The sequence below is a fragment of the Parus major genome, chromosome 15 (assembly GCF_001522545.3).
Source record: "Parus major isolate Abel chromosome 15, Parus_major1.1, whole genome shotgun sequence".
Classification (NCBI taxonomy): domain Eukaryota; kingdom Metazoa; phylum Chordata; class Aves; order Passeriformes; family Paridae; genus Parus; species Parus major.
The window spans coordinates 5,424,821-5,452,514 of record NC_031784.1 but is presented as its reverse complement, the minus strand read 5'-3'; the positions used below and the strand labels follow the sequence as shown (position 1 = coordinate 5,452,514).

Here is a 27,694-nt window from a genome sequence, read left to right as displayed (position 1 = left end):
TGATTCATGGTAATTTTCTCAGCAAGTGACCCCTTCTAAGCTCTTATAGCTGGGAAATACATTTCAATGAGAGACAGCCCAGAGAAGAGGCATATTCTAGTAACACATCCAGCATTACAACACAAAGCACAACACTGTCAAGGTGTTGGATAGTCAGACCCTCATGAGGCTGGATCTGTGGGAGCTGGTATTTGAGATGACAGAAGCCTTAGGGTAACCAGGTTAGATGAAAAAGATAAGATAAAAAAAGCAGAAAAGAGTCATAAACATCAAATCTAAGCAACTCACCTGAAAGGGAGCCTTTCCTGTTAGACACTGATAAATGATGGTTCCTATACTCCAGAGATCAGCTTTGGCATCGTAGTGTTGTGACATAATGACTTCTGGTGCCTTTTGAGGGAGAGAAGGGAAACTTATTTTATAAAAAGAAGTAGTTTTGGTGTTTTGGTGGTTTTTTTAGCAGCTCCAAGAGAGATAAGTCACGATAATGCTATAAAACCTCTTGAGCTAGATTCCCCAATAACCATGAGAGATTTACTCCCAGTAATACTGTAACACCATATTGAAAGGACCACTTCCCTATTTAAGTGGGGGAAGCAGACTTTCATTCAGAAGACAAAGATCCATCCTAATAATGTGTATTTTGGCTAAACTCAGTACTTCCCCTCTCCCAGTGTACCATTTTCTGCTGAATCCACCAGAAGAAGCCCCACTGAAATGACAAACATGTTCTCAGCCAAAGCAAGGAGCAAGATCAAGAGCAGCAAAGGCTCCCACTGCACAGGTAAACCCCAGCCCACATCACAAGCTGCACCACTTGGGCACTTCCCTCATTTAGCCCAAGATGGCAGCACATTAATTAAGCTCCAGGGCCTGGTGCCAAGGTCACAATTTGGGTTCAAAGGCAGAATTCCAATCCAACAGCTTGAGCCCTGCTGTGCCTCAGACTCTGGTTTCTAATCCCACATTGTGCCCTCAGCTGCTCCCTCCCAGGCTTGTTCCAGAAGCTGGAGACAGTGCAAGCCCCCAGAGCCCCTGGCTCAGCAGGCAGAGCCTCAGGAGCAGCACCAGAGGAGGGACAGGAGGGCAGCCTGGCTAATCCCACACGTTTACAACTACAGATTTCATTGCAGTGCTGCCAGCATGGAACAAGATCAATTTTTTAGCTCTGTTAAAAGTAAAGGCCACACGTAATGGAAAAAAAAACAACAATTGGCAACAAGTAAATTGTGGATAGGACTTCAGTCTGTCCCTAAGGGAAGGAGGCATGGCACCAAACAAAGCCAAAGCAGCAGGGCAATAACTGCACAAGGAGATTTCAAGTCTTGTCATGGCATGGATCATACTGGGGTTCAGACAGAAAGCTCCTTTTGGTAGAGGTAAAACACCTTTCTTTTTCTTAAAGAAGCAAAATGAAACAAAGCAGCAATAGCCTGTAAGCTAAAGCAGGGAATAAAGTCCTGCCTTGCCAGCAGATGTTCCCAGGGCTCCTGCACAAGACTCACAATAGCAGTAGGGAAAGACTTCAAAATCCTCCCTGAATCCCAACTGAACCCTCCCCTCCCATCTTCCTTCAGACCCATCAATAAACAGAGAACAATGTGAAACATTGAGATTTCTTGTAACATCCCTTGTTGTTTAAAATAAAAATAAAAAACAAATAGAAAAAAATATAATCACTGATTTCCTCCAGCTCTTTCAGAAAATAAGCTGGGTGTTTTCAATTACTTTCACAAGAGACTCTGAAAGAAAAAGTATCACTAAAAATAGACAATTCAGGAAACTCTCACAGGAGAGGAGAGTTACATCATCTTCATATATAGCATAGTTCAAATAAACATCAGGCTTCAAAAAAAGGGAGAGAGAGGAAGTGTGTTTTGCTTGAGGTAGTTCTGTGGAACAGACTACCAAATACACTATGCCTGTGCAGTGCAGCACAGTCCAGCCTAACTCTGCCCAAAGACTACAGACAAAAAACTTAAGAGTGGACTAGATTGTGTTTGAAATGAGGTGTCTTTCACCCCAGGGCACCTGTAAAAACTTCAACCTAAATTGACTCACATCATATTTTTACTTTGAGCTCAGACACCCACGTCCCCAGGAACTATTACAAGTCTGGCTTTGACGTTTTTATTTCTGTCTAGTTTTCTCATTTTTCCTCTCACTGACTTGATGTGACACCAAGACCTTGACTGCTGCCATGAGGACGAATAAGAGACCACCTCATCACAACCTGATCCCAGAGTGGAAAGTACAAAGAGGGTAAAAGGGATCAGTTTGGTTCCTTATGCACATCAGTTTCACAGTCTAAGCAGTCATCCTGGAAGCATGATTTATCCACATCACACCTGGAAGTAACATGACAACACAGCAGCCAGAACTTCAGGAATCTCCCCATGTAATAGCTGGTTTCTAAGTAAACACGATTTCACCTCTGGGGGAAAGACTAGATAAAAACAAAGCCTTGCTTTTGGGGAGCAAAGCAAGAACAACACAGAAAATCTTTTAGAAAAATCACACTTACCATGTACATAGGTGAACCACACAATGTTGCTGCCATCATATTGTTCTGCAGGTATCGGGCAAACCCAAAGTCAGCTACAGAGAGAAACAGAGGTGGGTGAGAAGCAGACACCAGCTCCACTCCAGTTGACTCTTCCTACTTTACCTCCATTTCCTATCAATCTTTGAAGCCTCTATCCCATCTTAGCAAGCCTTTGACAGCTCTTCCTGAGCAGCAGCATCCTTGTGCTAGTTATTAATGCACACTGCAGACACTACAAAAGGACAGACCAAGCCCCAATAGCATTCAGATGAACCAACTCCCACCCCTCTAACTCTGAAATGTCAGCTGGGAAGGCTCTCTTGAATTCAGTGAGAATATGCCAATTCATAACCAGACAATTCATCTGCTGCTGTGTCAGCCTTTCATTTGGGGAACTGAAAGTTCCCCTCCATTGAAAAAGCTGTAATGTGAAACACATCCAGGAGGAACCACTACTCACCACTATCCACACTTCTAGACCAGCCCTACCTAAACAAGTCTTGTTCTGTTCTTTTAGAATGGTACCAACAGTGCTAACCCCAGCACTAGGACAGAAAACTGAGCCACAGTTCACTTAGCAGGTGGAAGAGCCAGGAACAAGAAATACTACGGGGAATTACCTCTACAGGTTACTCAGCATCTGATCATATGACACTGAGATGTTCTCTCAAGGTTACCAGATATTTCAGGCTAGGACATTAACACAGCTGTTTACACTGTCATCTGCCACTAATGAACTGGTACAGCCAGATTCTCCCTGGACCATGTACTCCTCAGGGAGGGTTGCAGGTTACATCAAACCCAAGAGCAGTTGTGCCCACAGCCCTCCCTCCTGCCCGTGTTTGCAGCTCCAAATCCCTTCCTTACAGATATTAACTCTGCACTTGACAAAAAACAAAACAAAATGCACATCAAAATACAATACAAACAAGAAGCAGCATTTACAAGTGTTCCACTGGACCTGCACTAACACTTTCTCCACATCACAAGGTTATGGTGAGGAACAGTTTTACCTAACTGGTGTCAGCTTCAGCTCTGAGTTGTAACGTAACCAAAAGCCACATGTGAGGGTGATGTCATCTTATTTTTGAGGGACCGCAGGGAATGTGTGTGCTCTGTAACTGGATTTCTGGAGCATCCCAACTACTGGGCCATCTGTGCCACTTGCCTGATGCGCTGAATTTCTTCAAGTTGCAGCTTAGAAGCCTGTCTCTGGTTGAGACTGAGAAAACTCCCACTTTTGGGTCTGCCTGACAACCCACTGAGCCCTCTGAGACCAGCCAGGAGAGCAACTAGTGTCAGGTCTTCAGACAACAACATTTAACCTCAATACTGTTAAAAGCTGAAGACAAAAGTCACAACTTCTGTTTATTTCTTGGTAAACCTGGAGATTACAAGCCAATTAGGACAGACTGGTGTTTGTTTTCACTGAGGGAGGCACCATTCAGCTGGGAGCAGGGCAAGGCCTGCCCAATTCCTTTGTGCTGAATCTGTGTCCTGGCAGAGCAGAAAGCTTTTGCTCCTACTCCTTGGAGGCAGCTGAAGGCTACATTTACCAGAGGAACTAAGAATGAAAACCATTAGGGTGTTTTTAAAATGCAGCAATGCTTTTCTCCTCCTAGACAGTCCTCCAGAGTAAGATTGAGGTTTCCACCCATCCATCACCAAATTCCTGAGAGCTCAGGATGACATTTGTAGCGGTGTCTTACCGATCTTTATGCGAATGTTGTTTGGATTCGATTTCCTGCCTCCAGCATAGGAAAGGAGGATATTCTGTGGCTTCAAGTCCCGATGGATGATGCCCTTGCTGTGCAGCATTTTCATGGCACCTGCTATCTGCTGGAGAAAGAGCCTGATGGTGTCTTCACTAAGTGTCCGCATAGCTGGGAAGGAGGAAAGAAAAATAACCACAGATGAAAAACTTATAATGCCAGTTCTCTGAGGAGCCCAGAGGGCAGAGTCTCACAGCAATTAACTGTAATTTGTCATTTTATTCCCACATATGGTGTCTTTTCCCCACACACCATTTCTGAATGATTCCTACAGGCAACAAGGGAGAGCATTTGCATTCCCAGCTTATTCTGTGGTCAGGGCTGTTTTCAGCCCCAAGTCTCTCATGGGGAACTCAGGCCAGCACTGAATGCTGAATCTGGGTTATTAACTGTGTCCAAAAGTGGCATCTGGTGAGGTTTAGGGATTCCCTCAGCAAGAGCTACCAGGCAGATCCAGGCAAAGCACCAGGCAGGGCTGTGGCTGCCTGTGAGCTATGGTCAGCAGCAGCTGGATACCCAAGGTCAGAGCTTTATCACAAAGACTAGGTGTAAAGGTGGAGCTAAGAGGAAAGACAATTAGGATCAGGATTTACGCCTGCAGGAGTCATTAGGGCTCATGCTGGACTTGGGAAGGGTTGGTAGGTTAAATTCACAGTAGGTTAGGGCACATGGCCAGCAGGGATCTGTACCTTTAGGGCATGAGTCCAAGTCTAGGCCTAACCCTTGTGCATCATCACCCAACCAAACCAGAATTCTAATCCCAAATCCCGTGTTTGGGTGAACCATGGTCCAGTACTTAACAACAGACCCTACCAAATGACCCCTGCAAACCATCACCTGCCACCCTCCATCCTACATCCACAGATACAGCAAGAACGTCTCAAAATGTTTTCACAAGCCAAGTTTTTTTAAAAAATGTATTAGTGATCAAAATCTGCAAATATAGAAGCTCTGAAGTGGCCTCTCCTGAGATACAGGCCTCCCAGGGACTGTGGTGTGAAAATAAATATTGAGGGGATTAAAATAATTTTCAACTGGCTCTTCTAATCAGAGCAGTGAGACATCAGCTGTTGTTATTTTAAGAACTATACGTATTAAACTCCTGCCAAAGCTGGGAACAGCCTGCTGAACAAACCCCAGGATCAACAGTGCTACCAGCCTGCCTCCTTGTCAGTCACTGAGCAAGTCAGGCTTCAAGCAAGCACCATTTCACTTGAATAAAATAATTTCTTTTGTAAAAGGTCCCTGTAAATGACTTGGGACTTCATTAGCGTTTTTCCAGCTGTCCTCTAGTAAGACATTAAAACAGGCTGGCAGGAGCTTCAAAACACCACTCTACCCAGTCAGCTAGAAGGGAGGAATCCTTATGAAAACACAGCTGAGGCTGCACACAGCTTTAACACAACACAGGAAATTAAAAATCTAACTTTTAAAATACATGGATGGGAAGCAGCAAGGGACACAGATAAGTTAAGCAGCGCTTAGAATAGAAAATGAACTCCCACCACTCCCAAGCCTCACTGCTCTAGGAGGCACAAGCACAGCTAAAGTGTCACCATGGCTATCAGGTGGTCCTGGACTCACAACACGTGAGAGCAGGGCACATGTATCTAGAGTTTCTGTCCTCTCACTGAGCCTTTTTCCTGATCAACTGGCACTCAGCTGGAGTTCACAAGACTCCTCTCCCAGAAGGGGAGAGCCAATGAAGGGATTTTAAGGATACTAACAGGCAGCTCAGATACAAGTCTTCGAAACACACTTGCATCTTCTGAAGAAAGCACTGCCTCATTTTTAACAAAGCTTTCCCCAACCTCCTGCTGAAATACGGCATCTATGTAATACAATATGCACTCAGTCCCATACCATTTTCTGTCCATTAAAAGTCTAGCATCTCTTAGCTGTGCTCAGTATTCTCTCCAACAAAAGAGCTCTGCAGTATCTCTGCAATTTATACTCAAGGAAATCTATTCAGGAATGGTTAAAACACCATCTTTAAACAAAACAGCAGGAATTCAAAAAGGGTTTGTTTTTTTTCCCAGTTCAGCTCAGGCCCAAGAAAGGATGGACCAATCACCCTCCCCCATATGTGAAGCAAGACTTGAAACTTGGTAATTTTTATTATTAAGGCAGCAGGCAATTATAAGCTCCTGGCTAAACACATTCTGCCTCTAGCAGAGGACCTGTGGAGAGCCTTGTCCTGACCTGCAGTCCCAAGAGCGTGCCACAGCTTTAAGGCGTTACCCTCTCCTTTAGATAATTTGGTGGCTGTTAGACTAACACAGCACCAGCCCTCAGCAAACCAGCTGAGCCTCCTGATGTGAATTATAACTCTTTACAATACTGAAAACAACAACATTGCTACCAAGATCAGAAAAATCCATTCATCCATAGAAAACAGGGCTTCTGAACTATCTGTTTCTGCAGAATTTAAGCTTTTCCACTTCACAGAAGTCTGTACAAAGTTCTCAGCCCTGCAAAAGGACTGTTTTCCTGGCACAGAGAATCTAAACTGGTGTCTTGAGCCTGCAGATATATTCCCCTAGTAGCAGAGTGGAGCTACTATATTGCAGTGCTGCAAAATCAGACATAAGTCTTCTGGATCCTCTGGCAGCATTAAATCTCACAAATCCAGGTGGGAAGGCAGGACTGGAAAATTGAGGCTCTGCCCTCAGGAAGAGAGAAGGGACAGTCATTTCCTTGGGGAGGGTAGGGGCAATACCCTTTTACCTCCTTCCATTAACAAACAGGCTGTAACACTGGAAAACAAAACTCCTTATCTCTCATACTCAGCCCATCAGTCTACTGTGTGACAGCAGCAATCTGCACTGAAGGACAGAAACATAAATACAACTGGCATTTTCAATGACTTCAGGTCTGCAAAAGTCCTCCCAGACCAGCTACCAACAGCAGAGGGAAGGAGAAGATACAGAAAACTCATTCAATTCAGGTGCCATCAAAAAACCCAAACAAGTGGAGAACAAAACAACTCTCTTCCCTTGCTAAATCCAAAACAGGGAATTTGTAAGTCTGTCCCTGTAAAAAGGGGATATTCTCATCTTCACCAGAAAACTGCTGGCAAAATAATAATCCTGCATTGAAGTCTGGACATCCCTGTGGATGTCTGTGGTGAGCAATACATTCTTGCAGAGGATGCTGTTTCACAAGCCCTACTCTGCCTTTACTGAGAGGCAATAATATCCCTGTGTTTATTTTCATGGGCTCCACTTCAGTGATGAGGCACTCTGCTCACTGCCTTGAGCTGCTCAGGTCAGTAGATCAGAGCAAATATTTGCTCTGGGTCACTGTGGGGCCCATATGCCTTGAGCTCTTAAGGCAGAGAAAAAGGATGAAGCCACCTAAGAAGTGCCCTGGTCAGCCTGTTCTGAGAAGTTCAACCTGCAAGAGGCTGCCAGGTAAACTGCAGTAAACAGCCCCTGTCAGCTGATCCAAGAGTAGATGTACTGCAGTACACCCACTGACACTGGATTACACCACCGTTTTGGAAAAGTTATTTAGGAAAAAGAACATCTCCTCTTACCCACAGGTGTCACAAGTATCTCTAACATGGGCCCAATCCAAGTCACACTGAAGTCTGAGACCAAGCTGACTTGTTTGGGGCCTGGTTTGTACCTACCCCATCTACCCAGGCAGAGCATGGTCAGTGACACTCCCGTCAATCTTCTGTACAATTCAGAAGACTTCATCCAGATATTTCTGTGACAGGACTAGACCTTCTTAATTATCTGGCTGCAGAAGGAGAAAAGCTACAGAGCAACACTTCACACCTCTGGTTTGAAACAGGGTCCCTGCACCACTTGGGATGGACTAGATCAAAAATCAAAGCTCCCTGCATGTGTCACGATCAAACAAAGAAATTCCCTGTTATGAGAGCAACAGCTTTATGAAAGGCCCAAAATACACTCTTATAAAGTGTCCATAACAGCCTGTGCCAATGCCAACTCACAGAATTTAAGGAGTTTCAGACCAGTCTGCTCTGACCTCCTGAGGACACAGAATTCCAGTTATTTCTGTACAGAAGCTGGTCACTTCTGTAACACTTCCCACTGCTCTACCACACACAGCAGAGACCTGCCACTCTCAGCTCAAAACATGATGGCCTCCAGTGAAAGCAACATCTAGAGATCTCCCAGAAGAGAAACTGCATTATACCACTAAAGGACACCACCACCACAGCAGCTGTGCAGCAAACAGCCTTGGGTTGTACCACAGAGATGGGGCTGCCCAACACCATAACCCAGCCAGACACACACAGTGCTCTGCAACGTGCACCTATGCACGTCCTCCAGTCATGAAGACAAGGAGAATTAGAGTGCCTTGGCATTCAACATGGAATTACCATATTGCCTAATGCCTGTAATTAGAGGGCAGAATGGATCTGGAAGCTTACAAGCAACTCATTCAATGAGAACCAGGGGATTTGCATGTGCTGCTTGCTTAAGTGTTACAGGAACAACCAGCACAAATGTCTGAGGAGCCAGTGGGAAAGTAGAGGTTGCAATTAAACACCATCACACAATTATCAAAGTAACTGAAGCAGCACAATAGCCACTCAATAGAAATGAGCCTCCTGAGTACCAGTCAAAAACTGAAGAAATCTAGGCTTTCCAAGATGAGTTTTCAGTGAAAAACCACTCCTGTCAAAAGCACCCAGGGTGCCTGCAGAGGCTGGAAGAGGAGATACTCCACAGGAGCATGAGGTGGGATGCAGAAAGCTGACACTTACCTAGGCTCTGGGAGTAACTAAACCTTCTTGCTGTACTCGACTTCTCCCTCTGGAAATCAGTGCCTGCTGGGTTCTCTTCACCAGCAACCAGCACACAAGTGTTAAAGGGTTAAATAAAACTGAGCACCAACTTCCCAGTCACAACAATCTTTACAGTTACCAAACCAAAATATTTTATTGGTAAAAACAGAGCTAAAGGTTAACTTTCTCACATGAACTCAGGCAAAGAAGGATCAAGTCTTGCACCAGGTAATACTCAAACCAAGCTGGGGTAAAACTGAATTTTATTTGGAAAATGCAATTCATTGCCACTTTCTCATAGCCACCAACTTCCTCAGTAATTTCAATCAATAAATCAGGAAGTGAGCTGTATTAACAACCTAACTAATTGCATGCTTCACTTTTTTCTTGAGGTTTTTTTTCAGGGGGGAGGGTGGCAGAAAGGAAAAGACAGCAATGTACACACAAAAGTACCAGTACAGGCCAGAAGATTTACTATAAATCCTTGTTTCTGTAATTCTTCTCTGTAATTGCTTATTTACACACACAGGCTTGCCAGTAAGAGTGCACAGCACAGTGCTTTAAGATCAAGGTTCACTTCATGTGCATGAAAGCTAAACAATTTAGCTTTCAAAGCCCATGCACTGGTAAAACTGAAGTTTCACTATTTTTTAAAAGCATTTATAAAATTTGCATTCAGAAAGAAAAAGAAGGTACCAAATACAAAGCCATCCTCCACTCTTGTTCATAGGAGCATTCTGCCACCATGGAAGATGCTCCTTTTAGAGCACAGAAATGCCCAAAAGATGCAAAATATATCTAAGAAAAAGCACACTAAATCTGGATTTTTTAAAAAAAATGCCTTTCACTTCTATCTCACCCATACTTTAAACAAACAAAACACATGAAAGGGAGAATATTCTTTTTCCTTCAAGTACTAAACCCCTTCTGAAAATTCAAGTCCACAAATATAATTCATTACCCAGTAGGAAAAGTGTGACATGCTAGCATCAAGCCCCAAATTATCATTCTCAGGACACCAACACTAGCTGCAGGGCAAATATAAATTTATCTTTTAATCCTTCAATTTTTGCCATTTCCAGGCAGCAATAAAGAGCCTGAAGTATTATCCAGCTGACTAGCTTTTAATTTGAACAATGTGAACAAACTTTGTTTAACCATGACCCAGAGCCACACATGAAATGAGATTAAAGTTGTCTCTTTGCATTTAGTAATCTTCTAGTTAACATCCAAAACAACCAGAAAGCTACTTTAAGGGAAAAAACCTCAGCCAGGGCCAAAAGAAAAACAAGAAAAAAAAGGCTGTGTCTGAGTGGAGCCAAGTATGCTGTTAAACATTTTATCCTCCTACCTGTTCTAGGTACTGAGGTGCAAGGTGATTTTCACAAAGGCCAGGATCCTGTACCTTTGCTGCACTGAAAAATACTTGGAGAACTTGCCTGAGTCCCAGCAATACAGCTGGATGACCTGCAAAGCATTTGGCTTGATGGCAAAGACACCCCTGAGCCTCACAAAAAGGTTCTTCAAGGCACCACAGGCCCAGATACATGTGCTGTACTCTCCAGAAGATCCCAAAGTTAATGGGTTTGTCACCCTCACAGCACTACTGGCTACACCACAGCCATCCTCAATATGCTGAAACAGGAAATATGTTCTGCCCTAGAAGTAGGAACACCTTAGGGGTAAACTTAGAGAATATACTCTTGGGATCTTATTTTAATCCAACACTACAGAACTGCAAATCTGCAGTATAAATAGCTTTTTGTCAATCACCAAGAAAAGACAAACTGTGTCCCTAGCAGCATTGAAATATGTTTAACCTAAAAGGCTATTGTAACTAAAATATATAACTACTGACCTACATAGAAAGAGCTATAAGACCAGCATTTATTGTCATGAATTCTCAGTTTTCAAATGATTATGAAGGGTGAACCTCACAGAGGATATTCTCCATACTTACTGTGAAGGTAGTCTGCCAGGTCACCACCATTACAGTACTGCAAACACAACAGAAAGCTCAGTTAATACAGGGCAAATTAAAGATTAAAAAGTAAAACAGTAAACTTCAGTAGGATGGCGGGCTTATCACAGTATTTAAATATAAATAATCACCCATGTCAAAACACATATTCAGAAGTTGGCAGGGAAAAACCCCATTCCTCTGGGTTCCTCTCCTGTCCTATTTCCCATAAATGTTACATTGCATAATGACACACCAGCATCAAACAGCTTTTGTGCACATCCATGTTCAAAGCACATCAGAGAGAAAGGTAAAACCAGAACAAAGCAGAGGGGTCACCACTGGAGACACCAGCAGAAAGCTGTTTTGAGGAAAGCCTGGGAGTGGACACAGCTGGAAACTGAAACTCCTCACACCAATGTTCCACATCATTAAGAAAAGTCAACAAGACTCCCAGTGAGAACTGCAGAGGAAGGAAAACATTCAGAGGCTCTGCAGGTGATGTGTGCCCACAACATTCTCTGTGGTGTATGTGCAACACACACTCCCCTGTGGCACCCATCTGACCCCTGAGCTTCAGTGTCAGCTTCAGCCTGTGCCTGCACCACCTTCTGAGAGCAGCAAGAGCAAAAATCCCCTGGCTGCTCTCTGCACCCACACTCTCCAAGGCCTGAGCTGCAGATTAGGTTAACAAAGCCTCACAGGTGAGACTGCCAGCGGAAAGCACCGCTTGTGAAACATGCTCATCTGCTTAAAATGAGTTAAAAAACTTTAAAAAGAGAAAGAGGAAGGGGAAGGAGGTTAAAAAAAAAAGACACTCACCTCCATAACCAAGTAGACAGAGTTTGCCAGTTCCTAGGAAAATAAAAGATGGAAAAATAAGGGATTTAGGCACTGAAATGTTTCAGACATTTAACTGCTGTATTGCCTTTCAAACAGATCATCTGTTCTCTGCTATGAGTCAGACTGAAGAAAGGGTACAAACATTTTATGTTAATTCTTGGAAGACTGCTTGCTTTGAAAATGCCAGGTATTTAAGCATATTATTGGTTTGTGAGAGTGCATCTGTTTAACCAAGCTGATCTCCTGTATTGTGGCTTGGGTCTCCATGTCCTTTTGGGCTCCAGGGATTAACAGTGGCACGCAACACAGATGCTGGCACACTGCTATCTTAGAGCCTTAATCATTTCCACATTTAACTTGGCCCTTTAGAGCAGCTGTGCCCACATGAGCAGCACTAGCTTGAACAGAAAGATAAAAGCAGCACAACTTTGGGACCTGCACTTCAACCCCATGGCTGAGAAGTGCCCAAGAGACTCATTTTCTCTTAGAGGGCAAAAAGATAAGATCTCAGACCAAAAACATTAACACTTGCCAACCATATTTTCTGCATGCCTTAAGAGTGCCATTATCAGGTGGCTAAAGCTTTCTGGATTGTAACAGGGGTCAACACCAGCAAAGCCCAGGCCAAATGCTCATCTTCCTAAACTCACTAGAGGTGCTGCACTGTGATGCTCTTACCATCTTGGGAGTTCACCTCCTGCCTTAGCTGACCTCTCCCCAGCCCTTGGGAAACGTGCAGATATCCACGGTACAAGCACAGGATAGTGCAGAAGTGTTTCCCACAAAAATACAGCACCACAGAGCCACAACAGGAACCTTGGTGGCTGTGCAGCATATGGTGACACCAGCAGCTACCTGGCACGTGTCCAGCAGAGCCACCAAACCACTGCCAAAGAACAGACATGAAGACAGCCAAATATCCTGACCCTGGGTAGAACCAGGGGGTTAAATGACTAAATCCTGTTGTTGAAACAGAAGTCAGGCAGAAATAGACCTACTACATAAAATCTGTAAGCTAGAAGTCACTCCTAAATTCAAGGCCCAGCTGGGAGCGCTCACAGGCAACAACTATGTGGGTGAGTGGAGAAGTCCTGAAAGCAGAGGCAGAGCAAGAGACTCCATTTCCAGGGCTCCAGGGCAGCATGACTTCACTCACAGGCTGTTTAGATGCCTATGCACCTGATTCCTCTTCTGACCCAAATAATTTCAAAATCCCCAGCATCTACCTTAGCAGCTGTTTAGTTTCCAAGCAGTCTCCACTGTGTGCTCTCAGCCCTTTCACCCTGGTCTGTCCACAGAACTCTGCCTCCTATCAAGCTGTACCAAATTCCCTGCCTTCGTCAATGCCTGGAGTCCTCAGCACCTCTCACTTTCTCTTCTATCCTCTTTTAACCTCACAATGTGAAATCTGGGTTTCCAGATGTTTGCTGAACACTGGTTAGAGGAAGAGAGGGAGAGAGAAGGAAAGTGAATTATCTGTGATTTGAGGACTCAGCCACAGCTGCAGGGGGACTGGCCACATTCCCTGGAGGGGCTCAAGTGTCCACCAGAGCCTGAGGCCACCCTTGATTCTTACAGCTGTTCTCACTGCCAAGCTCACTGAGCTTTGAGAAGTCCCCTTGTTTGTTCAAAAAGCAATATTCTGTGATACTTCAAGAAAGTGTTCATTGCACTTCCTTGCACAACAAACACTTCTTTCAACAGGCTTTGTTTTTCAACCTCTGCATTTGAAAGCAGCACACATTAAGTCATCCAATTCCATACACACATTGGATGAAGTGGGAAACCAGCCTGTGGTTAAAAGCACCAGCCCAGGGAAGCAGTTCAAGAAGAAAATCCAAAGCATCATCAGAAGCTTTGCATATGAGAGAGCACTGAGGGAGAATTCTCAGGAGCATTCAAAGCCCACCAGCTCCTGCTCTCCTAAGCAGGAACAGCAGAAAGCCAAGGTTGATAAAAGACACCCAGGACTTTCACTTCTGTAAGAACTCCAGCCCTGAGGTACCAGAAGATATGAGATACACCAGAAGTGCAATGCAGCTGCTCAGGGAACTCACTGCAGGGCAACTGCTGGGCACACATGAAGTGTCTGAAGTGTTTTTTACAGCCCAGACCAAGTTCATCACTGCTGCAGAAACAATTTTCATAGACGCGTCTTGGCTAAACATGCTGTGATCACTGCAGCTCAGTAACTCTGCAATTTAATATGTATGGTGCCAGCAGGGTTTGGGGAAGCTCAGTATATTATTACCTATATAGAAAACAAAGAGGAACCAGAGCTTACACAAACCAAGTCCAGAAGATATTTGTAATAACTTATTAGCCAACAGCTAATGTACACTCTGCAGTTAGGTTGTTTTTCCACTCTACGTTATTTAAAGACTCTGTAAACAAACATCACCAAGGAAGTCATTGATTTTTGGCAGCCAGTGTGTGCAGTGACCAGGGTTAAACAAGGACCTGCACAGGAAAGGGAGATGCTCTGCTTGACTTTCCCAACAACAACATGACCTTGGTGGCTGTGGTTTTATCTCTTCACTCTGTGCTGGTGTGATAAGAGGGCAATGCCTGAAAGGCTTCGAGGAGAGAAGTCAGTGGCTCCCCCACTCATCACTGGCAACAGCACCCTCTGAAAATTCAACCTCACCAGGCAGAACTGGCCTCCCTGCTGCACCCACAGCAGCAGAGGAACACCTAGCAAGGGTATTTTCAGATCACAGATGCCTGTAGCAAGGAGAACAAAATTACACAATTGAGCTTCAGCATTTCAAGACCCACTTATGAGAAAGAGATCTCTAGAATTTTGCCAACTAAACTAAGCATTTATTTCAAGAAGGGTCCCAGAAACAAACTAGTGTTTGGAAAAAGCCAGTAGAGCTTACTGTGGTTAAAATAGACTCAGCTGTCTAAAGAGACTTCTGGTTTCTCAAACAGGCTAATGGACTTCTCTCAAGCTGATTCAGCAGCAGAAACTACTTCTTGTCCATTTTTATCCTTCCACTATATTTACAATTTTTTCATTAACAAAACAAGGAAAAAAATAGTTCAAGCCAAATTTTGCAAGCTACCAGTTTCTCTGAAAACCAAAGCAAAATGCCCAACCCACTCATTTCCACATCAAGAAAAGTATTACAGTTTGCTGTATTTTTGTAGAGGCTCATGTTCAAGAAGTTACAGATGATTTCCTCTGGACCTCTTATTCACATGTGCCAGTCTGTACAGCCAAGCCTAATCCTGACACTAAACAAGCTCAATGAAGGGAACAGCACAGACATAACCCCTAACTTTTCTTGTCATCACAAAGGGCAGCAGTACCCTGACCATGCCCCACAATAGTAGCAAAATGCCTCTGCCAAAGGCATTAAGCTGATAATTAATCAGTCTGGATCACTGCCTGACTTGTTCTTGCAGCAGAGGCCCCAGCGATGAAGTTACAATTTAATTGAGTGTAAAAATAGGCAACAGCCTCTGCTGTCTACAAATAACACACATCTGCTGATGGAGGACAAAGAAATGAAGAAACCTCATTTAGCAATACACCATAAATTACCCCAAGACTGTACTCTGTTAAAATTCTTCACTGTGACACCAGGAGACATGGCTTTATGGACATTAAAACCCAACAGTCCTGTCTCCCTTTAAATTTTCTCTCCACCCATACTGGAAGGTGGCATGATCCTCTTCTTGGAAAGAGTGTGTTTAGGTGTGTCCAAAGGGAAATGTCTGGGTGTACCCACAGTTAGTCATCCTCCTACCACAGCTTAAAAAGTCTCAGAGAGGAATTTTCCTTAGAAAAATTCTCCTCTGTACTCTACCCCTGCACTCAGCCTGCCACCAAGTTTAGAAAGGTGCTCAGGAATGGAAAAAAGTGGAAATCTGATTACACAACACTCCAAGATTCTCTCAGCAGTGCAGTGTTCTCATCAATCTGCATGAGACCAGTGCTGTAGGAGCCTCTGGGGAAAAACCAGCAAAGAATGACTTCTACTTCACACAAAGCCTTTTTTCCAGGGCAACTGGGGGATGCAGGAGGAACACTGAAGATGAAGGTAGCTCCAGGGTTACACCCATGTGCTGAGCACTGTAGGGCTGATAAGGCTCCTGTTGCCTACAGTAGAGGAGCCATAAGCACTCAAGTCTCAAGGCTAGTTTTGTTCCTCTCCTGGGTGTTTGCTGGCATCCCTGTGATGGCAGCAGGTTTGTGCCTCTCAGCAGATATCTACCATGAGCTGCTCAACACTACCTCTTCAGCAGCACCCAGAGATGCTGTCAAGCAAAGATAATTTTGCTGCACATTGATCTCTCTAAGCAGGATCAGGACTAAACCAACTGCACCAACACAACAGAAGCATAACATAAAGCTGAGGGTCTGACAGTGGAAGATAATTCGATGCCAACTGAAAGCTAAGGTTTTATTTCTTTCTCTCTTTGCTACTTCCCCCCTCACTGTGGCAGAACCACTGCAAACCACATCCTCCCGTTCTGCCAGCAGGATCTCATGGAGCCAGTGCCCTTCTGACTTCTGGTCTCCAGCCATTGCTTTCTGACAGTGGCACTGGAGTCACAAACAGATCAAACAGGCACAACTTTGCTTTACAGAAGCCAATTCTGAGGCCAGTGGCACCTGGAAAGTCCCTAGCTCAGGCAGGGCTCCCAAGCTGACTGAATTTGGGAAAAACAAAACTGCTGTTTTCCAGAGATGGACAAAACTTTCCAAAAAACAAAATCACCTAGTAGTGTTTGACTCTGGCTCACAGCTTGGCTTGAGCAGGCTAGCCTCTGGAAAGGGAAAGGAAAACTGTCCTGATACGCAAGGATTATCTTCTGATGCAACTATTGGAACGGAAGCAAGATAAGGGACAATAGCAACATCAATCAGAAGTGTGGGAGAACCTATCAGTGCTCATACTTTGGAAAACTGATCTAAAGCAAATAGCCAGAAGATATTCACATGTCTTTTGACCCCAAGAGAAAAGAAAAACAGGTCTCAGAGCCTCTTGTGCTCTCTGGCCCTGGTTATCCTCCTCATTCCTCCTGAACATCAATAAGGAACTCGAGAATATTCTCAGCAGACTTCAAATTCAGAAGACAATTAATTCAGATGAAGAAAGACAAAACCTACTGCTACTGACTGCAAAGTGTTATTTCCAGAGTCAGCAGATCTGTGACTTCCCAAAATAATAAGGGCCTCTAATTTCTTAATGTAGATCCCATGGAGTAAGTATCAGAAACAGGACTGGGTAAGGTCCACAAGCTTCTTCTGCTTCCTTTTGACCTGCCAGCTTGCTGTAGGATATAGAGCAAGCAGAAGGGAGGCCCTGCAGCACTCAAATGGTTTATGGGTGGCCTTGCAGATTTTTTGTAGAACTGGAAGAAGAGTGATGCCAAGGGTCAGCACTGCCCATTGCCCCATTCCAGACACTACGGTACTCTCCCTTGTAAAACAGATGAGTTGTTTCAGGACAGGTTGTATTTCAGGACAGATTAAAAACAGCAGGAAAACCATTCTCTGGTACTACACAGGCTTCAGGAAGGGAGGGAGACTATTTCCCATCCCCCTGGCAACAGTTCTAAAGCCTGCTTGCATGACATTAGAAAACAAACAGGACGTCATGTCCATGGACAAAGTTGGTCTTTTCCAGGCAGCTCACACCACCACAGCCAGGTGGGATCACTGCTGGTGAGACAGCTCAGCCTTCAAGTGACCTGAACTTCACCATCCCTTCCACTGGACATGAGCTTCCAACAGGTTCCTTCAGCCCAGCCCCACTGCTGGTCTTCACAAACTCACTGCTGGCCTCAAACAAAGCTCTGACACCCAACACACTCACAGAGAGCTCAGACAGAAAAACCTGACTCTCCTTTGCAGGCAGACGGGGCCCTGTGCAGGGCAGCACACTACAGCAAGCCACAGCTGGAGCTGCCACCCAGCCTAACCACAGAAACCAAAGGACGGATTCACCTCCTTATGGGGTGCAGAAACAAAGTGCTGGGTTTCACAGGTCACAGAGCTTTGAGGCAAGACCAGAACATGCACATCAGAGCAAATTAAGACTTGTGCTGCTGGAACACTGAGAAGCAATCCCTTCTCACAGCACCACGTTGATCTGGGAGTAACACTGCAGCTCCTACAGCATCTGGGGGCCCTCAGCCAGAAACTGGGGAGACACCATTGCCCAAAGACCACTGAATGCAGGCTGCAGCAAGAATAAGAGAATGCAGAAAAAGAAAGAACAGCAGAATCATGAAAAGTTTGGACTTTCTCACATGGGGTGGAAGGAAGTAGTTACCCCTTTGCCAACAGGCAGAATAATATCTAGAAGCTTTTTCAAACAAAAGCAAGCTCCTGTGCAAATGGCAATGCATTATGTTAATGTTATCAAGAGAGGAAACTACAGAATTCTAACAATGACAAAAATAATCAAGATCCGATTTGTTTTTCTGTATTTATTCCTCATCTCCTTCCTGTATCGCAGCCATACTATAAACTGAACATTTAAGGTTGAATTCCCCATTACCTTAAGCTCAGTCACATGTACTGGAATTAAATCCTTGCATACCTTAAAGCTGCATTTTATGAGCCTGCCCAATGAGCAGGGGTAGTGGGGGGAGAGCTAAGGCTTGATGTGGATATTTCAGTTTTAATCACACTCATTGAGACACATTAATGTATTGAGATATGTGCAAATACAAGCAGTGACTCAATCCCAAGGTTTGATTTTAGTTTGATTAATGTAGTCCCATTGATAAAGTTGGGAGTTGCTTGTTTTTTAATGGTATATACCAAACACAGTCTGATACTCTGTAAGAGTTGTTTTGGTTTGGTTTTTTCTGGTGTGTTTTTTTTTATGCTCTGAAAATTAGAGGCCCAACCTCCAAGGGTTTTCTATTGCAGCTACATGAGAGACTGGCCTTTGCAAGTCTTCTCTTTTCCATCCATTTATTTCATACTTCATTCACCAGATTTAAGAAAACAAGCACAAAAGGGGTGAAAACAAGGGGTATAAAGAGAGTATGAGTTTTCTTTCATGTAAGAACAGTGTTAATTTAAGAAGGGAAAAAAATCCAGTTACTGGAAGCCAGAGAAACATGAGATCAAACCTGTACTGTTCAAACAACAGAGAAATGAGCACTTTTGAACATATTTAGTGTGCTGGCTATGATTGCAAACCAAATGAAAAGAGCATCGAATGCAAATGAAGAGTCTTCAGTGAGTGGGGTGTGTGCAGGGTGAGGTGACACAGCACCTGTGGGGACAGGCAGAGCCCACCCACAGCCCCTGGGGTCCCCATCACACCAGCAGCTCTCACACCCCAGGCCACCAATGCACACAGAGCTGCCTGGGAGCCTCCCCCTCCCTGGAGGTTTGTGAGATGCTTTGCTAAATGGGATCCCTAATGATTTAAAATTGTGCGTCTTTCATTCCCCCCACCGGAACCACACTGTCTGGTTGATCCCTACTATGCCAGCTCAGCTGACCTAATTCCTCCTGTTATTCTGATGCTAGGAGACAAGCCAGGTGCTCCTGCAGCCAGACTGAACATCATTGCCCTAAGCAACCAGTGATGCACAATTTGATTCGTTTCTATCAGCCCCTCCTTGAAACAACCTTGCTTAGTAAACAAATGCAGCTCTGAGATCCTCACTTTGCATTTTGACAGCATCTCTACTTTTATGATAGTATTAAAGGTCTACACATTATAAAGCAGGAGACAATGCACAATTAAAGTGCATCTTTGCTATACAATAAGCACAGCAGAGGTTCCAAAGCTATCAATGAGCAGGGCTTGTCCCTGGATTCTGCTCTGAGCATTTGTTATTTCATTCCTCAGACAGGAAATGTAACATCTGAAGACAATTAAGATGCTTTCTCTTAAGCAAAGTATGTTTAGGTCTGCACCTGAGAAACCTTGCCTTGGAAGATCACATCATTCATGTTCATTTTCCACCAAATTTGCCATTTACTACTGCTACATGAATGTAAATAACAGCAGGGAAAAAAAAACCAAACACCAGCCAGACAACAAAAAACATCAAGCAAAACCATCTTATTCTGAAAACAAAACTAAACTAAAAACCTCTCCTTGCCTTTGCAAAGACCACCACCTCTGCTGACCACCCCTGTGCTTAGCTTCTCATTCCCACTGTATCTCACTTCTGGGATAGAGGCTGTTTGCCTCATGGAAGACCCACATCAGCTTCTCTGGGTGTTTTTCCAAAAAAACCCAGAGCAATCCAGCTTGGATTCCTACCACCAGCACCAACTCTGTTTGTGGGTCTGCCTGCTGTGCAAAGATTTTCAGTTGATATCGACAGGTAGGAAGGCAGGGGGTGCGGGAAAGCCAGAGGAGAAGGGAGGAAACATGAAAGTGAACTGTACCCTCAATTCTCTACACAAGATTGAGCACTAAGATGAGCTTTTCAGACACACAGGTTTATTGCAGTTTCACAGTTTAGTGGCAGCTTCAGTCCAGTCACAAAATGAAATCTTTCAATTAGACTTTGGTTTGAGCCTATAAATATTTGAAATAAATTCAAACAGTGTTTTTCCACCTGAATTTAATCCCACCCACCCACTGATTAGGAAACATCTCTTCCCATCCATCATCCAAATCTTCACCTCCTTGCTTTGCTCACTCCAGATGAGTTCAGTCATCACAAGGATTTACACAGTGGAAATTTTCATGGTGGAAACACACTGGTGGAGCTTCAAGAGCAGCAGCACAAAAAGCACCCACCAGAGCTTTGCTATCAAACTGTGAACACAACAGCCTTCCAGATTACTCCTGGGAAACATTCCTTAATCTGTCATTACAGTCTGAGTAATGCTACCTTCCACAGGAGCTTTGGAGGCCATTAACCAGCACGTTGCCAGCTCTTCCATGACACCTTAATCATGTGAGAGGAACACAGGTATGTGCTTTACACACAGCATGAGTAAAACAGTGATCATAATTTCAGAAATGCGGCAAGACAACTCCCTCTAAAAAAAGCCCATGACTGAGGTCTATATTTAGTGGTCAACATTTGCTGGATGTTTCTGTGACCTGCACAGTGGGATACTTGGCTGGGGAAGCCAGCATTAAATCTAAGTTCAACACTACAGAACTGTCAACTCTCCACAAACATGGCCATTCTGGTCCACTAAACTCTCAAGCATTTCTCTACAAAACTACTGGCAGAGGGTGGTTCCGTTTTTGTCTTTTCCCCTTCTAGCTCTAAATTAAGTCAGATCCAATCTTCAGTAAGAGTGATTCCCTTCAACAGATGTGAGGATGCTGACGGAGCAGGATTGGAGACACCCCATTCTTGTCCGCAGCACAAACAGAAAGAGGATTGCTTGGCAGTTCAGAGAGCTGCACTTTACACCCACTCACCAGGCAACCTGCCAGCTTCACTAGGGGATGGAATTAAAACAGGATTTAAGCAGGCAGCCTGACCTCAGGAGAGCAATCTCCCAGACACAGAGTGCCTCTTTAGTCATTCCAAGTGCCTCAGCGGAGCCCTGTCTCCTGAGATGGGGCATGTAAACAGCAGCGCCTGAGGAACAGAAGATCCTGCATGAGGTGGCACGAGAGGTGGCGAGGCATGAGGTGACACTGCAGCAGCACTGATTCACCCGGCATCACGCTCCTCAGTGCAGTGCTGCAGCAGAGCTGAGCGGTGCTGGAGGGCACACGGAAGGACACTGCTGTCCACAGAGCTCCAGGGGTCCCAGGGGACAGCAGGAGGCACGTACACAAGATGCAGAGTAGCAGGCTCTGTGTCAGAAAAAGGGTGAGGGTGCAGCCAGCACAGCACAACATCACAGCCCAGCAGCCACAGCTCTATTGATCACAAGGATTTTCTACACAGCAGCAACACAAGGCTGTTATTACCTGGCTCTCAAGACCAGCCCAGGGTGACTGATCACTAACCTGAGTTCTGCCACCCCTGCCTTAATCCATGTGCACAAGAAAAAACTGCATTGCAAGGACTCTGTGTTCTTTGTCTCCAGGTGATACAGTCATCACTGCAGAAATATTTTTGGTGAGTCTGTGCCAGGTGACTGAGTTAAGCATTTGTCTCAGCTCACCCCAAACTGGTGAGTATAATAAGCCAACCTGTCACCAAAGTGCAGAAAGCAGACCCCTGGGTAACATAGGCAGAGCCAGAAACGTCACAGCACAGTGCCTTGTGCGATGTTAACAGCTGTGCTGCTGCAACCAGTCCATCCCACTCGTGCAGAAATTGGGGGGGAAAAACCTAACACAAAAACCACCTGATATCCACTCAAGCACAGTCATAGCTAGACTGCTTTAAGAAGGAAGTTCAGCTGACAGCACACAACTAGGGAAAATTTGTCAGTAAAGTAATCCTTCTTATTTCATGCAGGAAAATGCTTTCTAATATCCAAAGCATGCCATGTCCAGATTCAGCAGATTCGCTGCCCTAGCATCAACACAGCCATATATGAAATCTTCAGCTGACACCTATTCAGCCTGGGGCAGCTGGCACAGAACAAGGAGGGAAAGACACCCAGAATTTTTCACTGCCCAAAGATCTTAGCTACGTATGTAGGAACTTCTTCCTAGTGCTGGAAGAAGTTTTCTGGCACACAGTTCTCCCAGCACCTGACAAGTTCAAGGGCTCCCTTCCTACCACTGAATCTCCTCAGCTAATCTAGTGGTCTCTGATAGATTTAATGTCCTGAGACATAAAGGAAACCAAAGCAAGCCCCACACACTAGACCACACGTGCTAGGCTTTCCCTGTCAACGAGCATGAAGAGTTGAGCTGATCCTCAGAGTCATGGAAACCAGTTTTCCAAGAAACTTTATTTCCATACCAAGTCCTCCTTTGGCAGAAACCATCATTTGTGCTTACTAATTTGCACCTTAAGGAAGTAGTACTGAGTAGCCACTCAGTAGCCACTAAAATACTCCACACATGGTGGAATACAGCTTTTACAGTCTGCCAAACGTATCCTGTGCCTAGGAAAAACCCACACTACAACCCCATACAGACACTAAATAGACAGCACTTTTAGAAATTTGATACAATAAAATTTATCCTATTTTTGAGCAGGGGTTCTTGCATTAGGCTCCTAAACTATTAACAGCACCTCTCATTAATACTTGAGCACATAATAATGGGAATGTGCATATTTCATTTTGTGAGCCATTCTCATGTACTGATGCTGTTCTAAGGACTCCATCAAGGGGATCTGTAAAAGTCCAGTCACTGAGCTTTTACACATTAAACATTCATCAGAATCATTTATTCCTAGGAAGTTTCTTATTTTGTCATTATTTATGAACCAAAGATCTGTGAAATGAGAAGGAACACAGCAATTTTCCAAGATTTGAAGGATAAATTAAGGGAGCCAGGGTGAGAGCTGCTTGTCAGTACTAAACGTCAGTACTGCAAGTGTTTGTCTGGAGCAAATCTAGCCTTATATCAAAAATCTCATGTTGTGAGAGGTCTGGCTAACACGAGTTTTCAACCAGGAAAACGCAAATGAAAGCATCATTGGGTGTAATCACTCGCTTACAGTCACTGTGGTTTTGGTAACCATTTCCTTGTGTGTAAGAAATACACGAGTAAAAGTTAGAGTCACTGTTGACACGCAGTGCAGAGGAAGGGAGGACACAAAATGCAATGACAGACAAAGCTACAGGGCAACAATAAGTTTCACAAGAAGTATTTTTTCCCTTTTGCTCTATGTTGTAACACAAGAATAAATATCTTCTGTTTTAGAAAGCCTACAAGTAAGGATTCAAGTAACTGCAAATATGGTATTTTTGAGGATAAACACATATGCAGCTATGAATGAAACTACTGATCAGGTATCAGGGGAGCAATGTGAATAAGTAGTAGTCTTTTCCACAAAGGAAGGAAAGGTGGGAAGAAGCCAGCCTTCCACAGACCTGAACTTTTACCTTTACAGATAATTCACTCTCACACAACCCCTGAGCAGACACAGAGCAAGGCCAAACATTCAGACACACTACACACACAACATATGTGAGTTAACTGCAACAGACTGTCTGGTAAATAGATCACCTCACACCAGAGGAGAGTCCACACCCAATGCCCCCTAAATAATCTCATTTTCTCTAAGAAATTAAATTACCCAGGTCATACAAGGATTCTGTAACAAAGCTGGTAACTAAGCACAAACCTGGGCATGTCTTGAGCCCTGGACCACTCTCAAATTCCTATTTTGTGGTATCTTATATAGCTTCTTCCTAAAATCTCACCAGACTACACTGCTAAACACAGATTTTAATAAAGCTCATCACAAAAGGAGAAAAACACATTTCTATAATTGCAAAAGTGATGAAATTGCTCCTTTTGAAGAAAATGTCTTTGAGTTGCTTCCTATTCAGCAGCCATTTGAAGCAGGGAGAGGAATCTAACAAAAGTTTTGAAAGAACTCAGTAAGCAAGCCCAGCAGCATAAATGCTTCATACAAATACAAACTATAAAGTGCAGGAGCAGCCACTCACTCTCTCAAGTGAAAAGTTACAAAGCAAATTAGGAAGGTACAGAGAATGGAAAAAAACCCCAACCTAAAGCATGAGATCTAATACCCCAAGTGGCCTGTGCCCACAGGAAGCATTCCCAGCTACTCTGCAGCACTCATCAGCCCAGAGGCAGCCACTGGCTCAGGAGCAAAGCACATCCAGAGATTTCCGAGCTGCAATCCTGCTCCCCGCCAGAGCATCCTGACATCCCCCACGTCCCTAAACAACGCCAGGCATTAACCACTCTCCAAGGCACCGCTCCAGAGCCCCCTGCTCCGGCAGGGAAGGAGCCGAGGGTGTCCCAGCGCCGGGGGCTGCGGGACACGGGCTGACAGCGGCGGACTACAGCACCCGGCAGGCAGCGCTGAAGCGGGGCCGGCTCTCACCGCCCGGCCTGACGTGGAGCCACCGGAGCCAATCCACGGCAGCAGAAGCAATGTCAACAAACACGGCGGCCTGCGGGACGCGTGATACCAGCCCAGGGCCGGACACCGCCGATAAGCCCCGCCAGGGCCAGCCGGGGCTCCGGCCGCGCCGGCGGTCACTCGCCCTGGACCGCAGCCCCCATCCACCAGCAGTGCCCCCCCTTCTCCGGCTTTCCATCCCGCGGCGTTATTTTTTTAAAAAACATTCACCAGTGGGAAAAGAAAACTTGCCCCGTTACCAAGCAGGATTTAACTAAATAATCAAGGGGACTAGATAAATAAATAAACAAATACTTTAAAATATTTTAAAATATATTAAAAATAATATAAATATAAATATATACATAATATATACACATATACGTATATATAAATATATACATAATATTAAAATGTATATAAAATATATATAAGTATATTAACATTTATATATATATAAATATATCTGTATAAATATATATAAAAATAAGTATATATATATATATATATATCTAAATAAATCGTTTCACAGCAGATCGGTTTTAGCCCCTCTAGATTAGATCTTCAGGGCTTGACTTCGAAGGAAAAATGCCTGCTGCAATTTTTAACACTTAGTGACGACCACAAAGACAACAGAAAAATGCAAATTAAAATCCTCTGGAGCTCAAGACAATCATATGCTACAAAGTCATGCTTGCACTATTTTTACATGGCCTAGGAAAAAGAAATTTTCTCAGGGTGGGTATACAGACCAGAGAAAGAAAATAAAGTGGGCATGCCAAAAATAACTACTGCTAATTTTATTTCTAACATTTTGAGCACTTAAAAGCTTCCAGCACAGACACAGTCACCATGCTGCATTTCACTGTGCAACATCCTGGAGCAGAAACTCCCACCCCAACTCCCAACTGCACATGAGTTGTGTGGTCCAGCCAACAGCTAACACATGATCTTCTGTGTTTGCTTGTCTTTCCCTAACTTATCAGAAGGCTTCCCCCCCACAGAGTACACATTTGAATACAAACATTTGTTAAAAAATGAAATTTCACAAATTCCATTCAACCTTTCTCAAATTTAGAATGCTTTGACATTATTGAATGTATTTACCTGGAAGTCATACAAGGCAACAATGTTTTCATGTTTCAATTCCTAGAAAAAGTAAAAGAAAAAACTGCCATAAGCTAGGAGCAACAAAGGGCATATAGAACAAAGACTGAAGAAATTAAGTCAGTCTGCCTTTACCTTAAGAATTTTTATCTCCTTGCCCAGCAGCGTTTGTGATTTTGCAAGGTTCTTCTTGTTAATACATTTCACAGCTACTTCCAGCTCAGGTTTCTGAAACGGTACATAAGTAACACAAACAAATGTAAATTTCACCATTCATTCATATTAGGATAAGCAGCCTCTTAACAGATTACAAATGCTACTGAAAGAAGTGTCTTGCAGCAGCGGTAAAGGCCTCTCACTTCACATCCTAATGCCACCCCCTTGCTTGTTCAGACTTGCCCTTTCCTGAATTATGCTTGTCAGCCCAAGGAGAAAAGCCCAAGGTTTCGGTTTTTGTTACTACTTTATACAATCATTATCCTCTTATTTAATCACTAGAAATAAATGCACTGTGGGAGCCGTGGCTTATCCCAAGCACTAATGATGGAAAATCCACTGCCGGATTGGTTTCCTTTTATTTACCAGTAAGAGATTTCTCCTCCTCCTGGAAAAATTAAGTGGAGAAACAAGACTTCACTCACACACCAAAAAAAAAAAAATAAAAAAATCCCAAACAAACTAAAGAGTTCCTTTCACAGACTGTGTGGGGGGATTTTTTCTCCCTTGTTTTGGAGGTGGGCACGGGTTATGGGTGGATCTGTGGGCACCCCACAAGCAGCTGACAGCCTCCCAGCCCCAAGGTGAAGCCACCTGCCCGGCTCCTGCCGGGACACACGCCCGCTTGGAAGAAACTCCAAGGAGAACAAAAATAAATAACAAAAAACACCCCGAGCCGGGGGTGATGCCCAGGCTGGCAACAGCCGCCGCAGCCGGCGGGGATGCGGTGACCGGGACGCGCTGCCCCCGGCTCGGCCCAGACCAGGAAATAAATAAATAAGTGGAAAGCAGAAGCGAGGTGGGGGGGAGGAAATAAAAAGCAGGGATTCTCACCTCTTTGTGCCTGCCTTTGAAGACGACGGCGAAGGCTCCGTGCCCGATCAGGTCCTTCCTGCTGAACTCAAACTTTCCCACCGTCTCCATGGCGCTGCGCCGGGGGGTCCCGGGGGCCGGCGGGGAGGCTGCGGCCGGGACGGCTTCAGAGCTGCAAAGGGACGAGGAGGAGGAGGAGGATGGCGGTGATGAAGGAGCTGCCTTTAAAGAAAATTAAACCTCTCCCAATCCAAACGCGACGGGGGCACCCCCCGCCACCGCCCCCCCCCCGGAGCGGTCGGGAGCCGGAGCCGCTCCCGCCGGCCCCGGCAGCTCCGCGCCGGGCTGCGCTGCCCACCTCGCCCTCGTCCATGGGCTGCCTCTTCCTGCGGAGCGCCCGGGAGCCGGGCATTGTCAGCGGCCGGGGCGAAGCAGGCTCCTCAGCAGCGGCCGTCCCCCATCTCCTCCTCGGGCCGGGCCGGCGCGGCTCCTCGGGCCCCGCTTCAGGCGGGGCTCCCCATGCCGAGCCCCGGCCCCCCCGCCGGCAGGCGCGGCTTCGCCGAGAGTCCACCTTAAGCGCGATCCACCTTAACGCCCGGTCCGCCTGACGGCAGCGCTCCACCTTAAGCGCGATCCACCTTAAGGGCTGCCCGCGCCCCCGGCTGAGAGCGCTGGCGGGGTCGGGGTCGCGGGGCCGGGGTCGCTCCGCCGGAGCCGCCGCTCGCTCGCTCGGGCCCGGACAAAGCTTTGCGGAGCGGAGC

General features: G+C 45.0%; 1 protein-coding gene across 4 annotated transcripts in view; it reads right to left on the bottom strand.

Annotated features, from left to right (window-relative positions):
• Positions 1-27,694, bottom strand: part of ULK1 (unc-51 like autophagy activating kinase 1) — a 76,118-nt gene that overhangs the window by 47,102 nt on the left and 1,322 nt on the right. For 2 of the 4 annotated variants that reach the window (XM_033518079.1, XM_033518080.1), the window contains exons 1-9: positions 27,292-27,675; positions 26,955-27,155; positions 26,040-26,132; positions 25,905-25,946; positions 11,865-11,897; positions 11,043-11,079; positions 4,255-4,428; positions 2,525-2,598; positions 289-390 (exon numbers count right to left, since the gene is read on the bottom strand). In XM_033518079.1, the coding sequence (XP_033373970.1) occupies positions 289-390; positions 2,525-2,598; positions 4,255-4,428; positions 11,043-11,079; positions 11,865-11,897; positions 25,905-25,946; positions 26,040-26,132; positions 26,955-27,155; positions 27,292-27,345 (810 nt within the window). In that variant the 5' untranslated portion in view covers positions 27,346-27,675. Of the gene's footprint in view, positions 1-288; positions 391-2,524; positions 2,599-4,254; positions 4,429-11,042; positions 11,080-11,864; positions 11,898-25,904; positions 25,947-26,039; positions 26,133-26,954; positions 27,156-27,291; positions 27,676-27,694 lie in introns of those variants that run through there. The other 2 variants (XM_015644067.3, XM_015644065.3) reach the window with 2 other exon arrangements.